The sequence below is a fragment of the Corapipo altera genome, unplaced genomic scaffold, assembly GCF_003945725.1.
Source record: "Corapipo altera isolate COAL_440 unplaced genomic scaffold, ASM394572v1 1, whole genome shotgun sequence".
In the NCBI taxonomy this organism is placed as follows: domain Eukaryota; kingdom Metazoa; phylum Chordata; class Aves; order Passeriformes; family Pipridae; genus Corapipo; species Corapipo altera.
Window position 1 is genome coordinate 13,133,967 of NW_020884873.1, and position 7,607 is coordinate 13,141,573.

The following is a 7,607-nucleotide window of genomic DNA, read 5'->3' on the forward strand; positions in this document are numbered from 1 at the left end:
CAAGCCTAGGCTTGTAACCACAAGAGGTAAGAGCACCTCCACATTTCCCCATGGCAGCTGAGACCAATTATAGGGCTGCAGCACATCTGCTGCTTCCCCAAGCCCTCTCCTGTACCCCACTGGAAGCATCCTGGGAAACACAACAGTAAGTAAGCAGCGATCAAAAAAAAAAGTGCAAAGAATATTCCAAATGTTTATTATGTATTAAAAATACTGCAAATAAGCCATACAGTTCATTTCACAGTAACCTAAACAACGTTGTTCAAGAACTCGAGAAGTCAACAAAGAACAGTGCAGTTCCAACAGTGACAACAATGGTTACCTTAATGCCATGGGTCCCTCTTCCTTTTCTGTTCACAGTGGGAACAACACTAGATATGGCTGAGTATCTTATTTACCTAGGAGAACTCCTTTTCACCGGTGCTGTTCCCACAAGCACATTACTTCTGGGAGATGCCATTTCTAGGAATTCTTCATCTAACACAGTCAAGGATCTATCTAGTGCAGGCTGAGGTGGGCACGATGCCCATGACCTATTTCCAAGGTATCCATGTGCACACTCCTTTACCAATTCTTTGGAAAAGTTCAAAAGTAAACGTGAAATATTAGAAATCCTCTCCAAAAAGACAGAAACCCAAAAAACCTCCATGACAAAGGGGTTTTTAAAAGAGCATCTAGAGAATTATGACACTTTCTCCTCACTCTCAGCCATCTCCTAGAAGGATCCTTTGCTATGAATGCCCCAGCCTGATGACAAAAATGGTGACAAGAATCAGGCACCAAGTCCTGAATACGTAACAAGAGTTCAGGTCACTGTCAGCTGTGTGAAAACTTGGAAACATATATGCCATAGAAGCAATTCTGCTGATTTCATGGTGATTTTCCTTCTTGTGTGTTTTGGAGTGTATTATTATTGTTGTTAGCATGCTTGTTATATATGGAACACAACGGGTGGAATTTTGGTCCTTCTCTCTCCTCATTCAAATTTCTGATCATTTTTACAGAGAAATCCTGTATGAAAGACCAAATTAGGCCTTCCCAGGAAAGACACAGCTTCATCATGTAAATGGTCTAAAAATATGACAAAACTATTACTGTACCCTCTTGAAATTAATCCCATCCTTCAGATGTCCCTTCCAAGCACCGGTCTTCTGCACCAGCAGCTGAAGATGCTGGCAAAGAAGCCTGTTATCAGAAAGAATCAACCTCTCCAGTCACTTATGGAACCCATCTCTTAGGCCTTAGCCCCAGGCAATGCCACTTACCTCAGACTTGTGTTAGCTCCTTGGTACAGATTAAGGATTCACAGAAATCTAGTACAGTTCAGCTGACACCTGGTAAACTGGACACATGGTTGGTTGAGTCCCCAACTCCAGAAACAGATGAGGTGCTTCAAACGTGCTCCCCACTTAAGTTTACCACAGTAAACAGTTAAAGACAGGGTGTAGTTTTGCTCATTTGTTTCTGAAGCCAAAACATACCAGTAAAATCCTCAGTGTGTACAGCAGTGTGTACAGAGCAGCTGTAGCCCTTCTGTGTGGGATATCTGGTGTCATAGTGTGAAACACCTTCATGCCATTAATTATGTGCCCATGCTAACGAGGCTGTAAAGCCTTGGTTACACCATTACAGTTACAGCGGTACAACTTTATAGAGAAGATGAGCCCTTAGAAACTCAACCCCCAACTAACTCATGTTTTCTTAAAACAGAATTTAAGGAGCAATCAAACAAACAACAAAAACCCCCAAAACACTACACAGAGGAGATATAAAGGAAATAAGCAGAACTGTCTCTATTATTATTCTCATTCTCTTTGGAGGTATCAAATTGCTTTTAAAAAGAGTAAAAAATGGGGCATACAAAAGCTATTTTCCTTAATCCATTATGTGCCCAAGAAGCACTGCTGCCTAAACTTTTTCATGTATTTTTTCTACTTTCACAAACAACCTTTCCAGATCATTCCTCAGGTCATCTATTGAGCTTTTCACAGACTCTAAGTTGTTCTCATTACTTTCTATTTTCACTGAGTAGGCGACTAAACTATCCACTGCAGTTCTTATCATTTTCAAATCAGAATCCACCTGGCTAACAGAAGATCTCAGTTCATCCACAGAGCCTTCCACAGAAGAAAACTTTTCAAGGTAGCCTTGAGAATGCGCTTGACCTGCCTGAAGATTTCCTTGATCCAACAAAGTACTAATTTGCTTCTGGACATCCTGGAGAGCACTGGAGGATGGCAGGTCACTGATACTTTTCCTTAAGTTTTCCACGTCATTGTACAGCGAGGTCTGTGCTTCACCAAGACTTTTCAGAACATCTGTGACTGAAGTTACATCCGTATTTGAGAGACCCTGAAGGGTACTAATGCTTTGTTGTAGGGTACTGAGTTTATTCTCATATTCTGCCTCCTTAGAAAAGAAAGATTGCAGCTTTTCACTGCTTTGAGCAACAACAGAAGTTAGAGACTCCAGGCTGTCTTCTATATGCCTCAAGCGAGACTCCAGTCCTTCACTGTTCTTCCCAAAAGTTTCTAATGCTCTTCTGAAGAGTTCATTATCTTCCCATTTGTTGAGGTCAGCTTTAACTTGCAGTAAATCTTCATCAAGTCTTTTAATGTCACTAGGGAGCTGCATAATTGAATCCTCAGCTCTCAGAACTTTCTCTTGTAAAGCTTTTAATGAAAGGTGCTCAGTGTCCGCAGCCTCTTTGAACTTCTCATGTTCTTGTTTGAGGTTGACTAGCTCTTTCACTTCAGTATACACATCAGACTCCATGGAGTCTATTGTACTCTTCAAGGTCTCTATGTCCTTTTCTTTGATTTTCATGGATGCTTGCATCTCATCAAAAGCATCTTTTAGCACCTTAATTTCATGTTTATACACATCTGCCTGTTCTAGTGAACCAACCTTTGTTTTCATATTGTTGATTTCATCTTGGCTCCTTTGCTGGACTTCAGTGAATACAGCAATGTTATCATTTATAGACTTTGTTAGCTCTGTTAGTCTCTCTTCCACTGTGTTTTCCAGAGATGTGAAGTCTCGTTCCCTTGCATCCTTCACCATGTGGATGCCATCAGACAAGTCTTTCAAAATTTCATTTTGCAGCTTCTGAAGCACTTCACTGATCCGGTTTATTTCACTCTCCCCTTGTTTAACAGCCTTCTCGGTAACCTCCTGCTTCTGCTGCACAATTTTCATAATGGATTCAAATTCTCCAAATGTGGTTTGAAGAGAATGTACCTAAAACACAAATACACCCAGTTAATACCTGTAATTTCATCCTTTCCCTTTTTGTCCAAGATCCTTATAACCCTTGTTACCAAATGAAATGATCAACTTGCAATCCTTCATGCTCCCTGCCTGAAGTGACCCTATGGCACACAGGTATGGGAGGCATAACAAGTCCGGCTTCTAGAGCCTTACAGCTCTATCATAGATACATATCTCTTCTGTTGAGGATCCCTGGCCTCACTGACCTGTCACAGATGATCCAGCAAATCCACGTCAGTGAAAAAGGAATTCAAGTCTCCAGACTTTGCATACAGACCACAAGTCCATAAGGGAGGAAAGGGAGGGGGGAAAAAAAGCCAAAAGAACATCTGGCATCAGCTTCTGAATATAGAAAAGCTGGGATTACACTTTATCAGGCAATAATAGCAAAGTCCAATTCCTGACCGTGAAAAAGGAGTTTCACAGTAGACAAGAAAGAGAGACAGGAAAAATTAGGGGGAAAAGGGAGTTGGGATGGACTGAGGAATGGGAGCAGTAATCATGACATTTTACTGCTCCTAGACACCAATGGCGACACAATAGATCTTTCTTGCTAAGTATTTTTTAAGATAAAAAAATGAGAAAGGCTTTAACGTTCTAAATACTTAGTACCTCCTTATTCTCACTCCTGCATGCACCCACATGCTCTCAGTGAACAGGGCTCCTGCATGTACACTGGCAGAGAACAAAGGCGTAGCAGCTGCCAAGGGGCCTGCCTTGCATCTAGCTCAGGTTAACAGAAAGTTGCTACCACCGGATCAGGTAGGCTGTTAAACTTCCCAATTACAAAAACTACCTTTACAAGTAGTTTTAGTAGCAGGAAGAGGGAGAACGTCAAGGGGTGAGTGGCCACCACATTAATTTACTTTCACATTCAAAGGGTAAGATCCAGGCCAGAGAAGAACACATTACTTCATTTTGAGGCCAAGCAGAGTATCAGCCTTAAGACTGGTGGGTGTGTGGGTTGTACCTTTTTCAACTCTGTAAAGCAACATAAGAACTCCCACTGGCTGCACAGGAATCCATCACACAGAAGATACCTCGAGGCAGGATGGCAAGTGCTGAGTAATGCATGTTGCCTTGCCTCATGCTACTCCCTGTGTCTAAGGGGTATATTAATCAGTGGTGCCACATGCACTGCCATGTTTACTGATTAGATACACAGCTGGAGGGGTGGTTTTATTTTATAAATAGAAGTAAGTATATTTTATATGGTCCTAGAAAGAAATATACAGAGCTGTCTTTTTTTTCTTTGCAACTGAAGGAAGCTCTAGCAGTTCTCAGTCTGACTCTGAACCTAGAAATTATTTTCAAAAGACCTAACAGAAATTCCTAACTAGAAATTAAGTTATTTTTATGTATTTTTGCAAAGCCCTGGCCAAATCCTCTTTAGTTTTCATGGAAGTCTACACTGTGTAAGGATTGTAGAGTTTGCCATGAGATTTGCCCTTGCTTCAACAGATCACTCCAGTTTGAGGAATACCCATAAAGGTGACTTCTTTTTTCCACACTCTTCTGTAAAAAGGTTTCCGACGATTTTGCATTCCCCACACTGGTATTCTCTAGTGCTCCCATACCAAACTAGAAATGAGCTAAGGGGAAGGGGTGGAGAAGGTAGTACTACATTGCAGCTGTGCACATTGGAGAAGGTAGCACTGCTATGCACATTGCTATGCACATTGCACCAGCCATTAGACTGATCTACCAACCTCATTTTCATTACATCTTAGCTGTCATTCATTCTGATTCTTTCCACAAAGAGGTTTTTCTGTATCACCATAAATGGACTTTAGAAATCTTACAAGAGGGCACAGGAAAATTCTCCCCCTCTTATGACAGAATTTATTTTCTTTGATGCACTCCAATTAAATCACCCAATTTGTATTTGCAAGTAACTACCTTCAATTGTCAGCCTAAGAAAAGGCATCAGAAATAGCCAGAATGCTCCACAGGGCCAGGTCCCTGCTGCAATATGACTGACAGAGACAGATCCCATCGCTCCACAGTGGAAGTACTTTATACCTGCTCCTCCACTGCCTTCAGGCAATGCTCATGGTGTAAAAGTTGAAGCTATTCTCCTACACTTCCAGCTGGACCAGCCATTTGGAGATCAGTGAGCTCTGATATAATTAAATTGGCCTTCAAATTAGACCAGCTTCTAATCTGATCTGTCCTAACCAAGAGCCACCAGGGCCCAAAGCAAACCCCTTGCATAAAAGGGGTAAAACTCACAACTCCAAAGCAGTAGTTCATATTCACTGCGCAGTGGTTTGTGAGTGCACCTGCAGGTGAGTTTGCCTTTTGTCATGCCTGGCTGGTAAGGTTTGACACCACAGCCCTTGAAATATTTAACATCGCAAATAGGACATAAAAATGTACCTACAGGTAATGACTGTGTCTTCTCTAACTGGTCATATTGTCTTGTGTTTAAACACCAAACGACCTTGGCCTCTCTGAGAATGGTGCTATGTTAAAGACTAAACTTCCATATCATTTCCTTTCTCCTCGATGTGTAAAGCAGATGAGTTTACATAATGCTTACTCCTGACAGGAGCTCCCTGTAGTCAAAGACTGAAGGGAAAAGCCGCACAGCAGCCTGCACTGACCACATTCTGCAAGTACAACACAGGATTCTACACCTTTGTAAAGCAAAGAAATACAGTCTGGTCTCCTCTCCTTCAAGTACATTCTTCTGTAAAGACAACACTAAACTACAGCAAGCAAAGCTTTCAAGGTTACATCGAAACTCTGTGTGACCTCCTTCGCCCACCTTTTATTCTTGCACTACTGTATGTCTAACATCAGCCATCTGCTGTACACAGGCAAGTAAGTTTCAGTTCTCTTTGAAACCGACTATTTATAAACTTCCTAGAATATAGGAAGTTTATAAATATACCTATATTTATAGTATGTACTCTCCTAGAATATGTAACACGTACCTATGGTTTTCTGCAATGACATGGAGATGGAAGGCAGCAAATTGTACCCATTCCTTTGCTTGGAAGGGCTTATATATTGCACATACATCTGGGTTCTATACTCACATATTACAGTTTTACATCTTGTAATCGCAATTTCTTCCTTCCTACTAACAGTCCATAAAAATGCCTTAAAAACTAGTAAAAAGCAACCTTCGCTAGTTCCAGTCATGGCCCTGTCAACAGTGAGTAAAACCCCCAGGATTTAAAATTAGCTTCAGAAACAGCACTATAGCCCTGAATTTTACAACCCCTTTGCCCCCTTCACGCAAGTTTTCCTTTTCCTTCTTGTTGTATGGGAGAGGAAACACCGAGACTGACCCTACAATCTCCACGTGGGCAGGCTGCTGTGCTTGTGGAAGTACTACCAAAGAGGATCTCTGCCAGTGCCTGCCCCCTCTCCCTGTCCCCCCATCACCAGCCCAGGCCCAAGCTCACGGGGAACACAGGGAATCTGGATGGTTTGCCGTGCTGAGAGCAGTCAAGCTGAGACAAGAATTTCCTTTTCTTTGATCTGACTCAGTCATAACTTTACATACTGCCTTCCAACCAATTTAACTACTCCCTAGACAGGAGCTTGGTTGCATGTTGATGATATGCATTCATAGATGCCATTTTTAAAGGCTTTAGGCACCCTAAGATGTACTCAGATGGGCAGTGCTGTTTGTGAAACTCCAGCTGAGAGGCTAGTCAGGGCCTGAGTGAAAAAAATGAGAAAGGAAATGAGCATTTATTTCACTTCATTTGAGCCACACCCTGTGCCAACAACTTCACAGCTCTTCCAGGGTCCTGGACTGCCTTGGACACTGCGTCTCACTCCCTTGGCCGGAGACAGCAGCAGGAACGTGGGAGGCAGGGTACAGCAGAAGCAGTGTTTCTGGCACAGCCTCTGCTGTTCGGTGAAGCTGACTTGGGGTTTGTTTTCTAGAGAGTGTGGAGACATCGAGACAGGACCCTGCCACGTCTGACGGCGCTGCCACATCGGCACATACACCTGCCCGCTCGATGCGGCAGCTGGGTTAAATGATTTTCGGTCCTCGGAGATACAGAATTACGGGCCGCAGGCTCTCTCGGAACGGCAGGTCTGCACTGCTGCCAACACGTAAGCGTGCGGGCTGCATTCCATAAAATGGCTTCAGGCCCAGGCCCTGGAAAAGCGAGCTGGGGGCTGCGGCCACCGCCGCGGGGTCCCGTCCCGCCCCGTCCCGCCCAGCTCCGCCGCCTGGCAGGGATTCCTTGCTGCACTGAGGCCACGTTTGCAGGCACGGGGGAAAACGCGGCCCTGACTCCATCTGCCCCTCTGATGCCATGAGAGCATCTTTGAGGGAGCACAGAAGGCGAGGGGAGGGCGGGGGGGGG

General features: G+C 43.5%; 1 protein-coding gene across 1 annotated transcript; it reads right to left on the reverse strand.

The window, feature by feature from the left end:
• Positions 1 to 173: 173 nt before the first annotated feature.
• On the reverse strand, positions 174 to 3,362 carry CKAP4 (cytoskeleton associated protein 4). Its single transcript, XM_027666525.1, has one exon. It carries the CDS (start codon positions 3,196 to 3,198, stop codon positions 1,909 to 1,911), a length of 1,290 nt encoding a protein of 429 aa, XP_027522326.1. The 5' UTR covers positions 3,199 to 3,362; the 3' UTR covers positions 174 to 1,908.
• Positions 3,363 to 7,607: the final 4,245 nt, after the last annotated feature.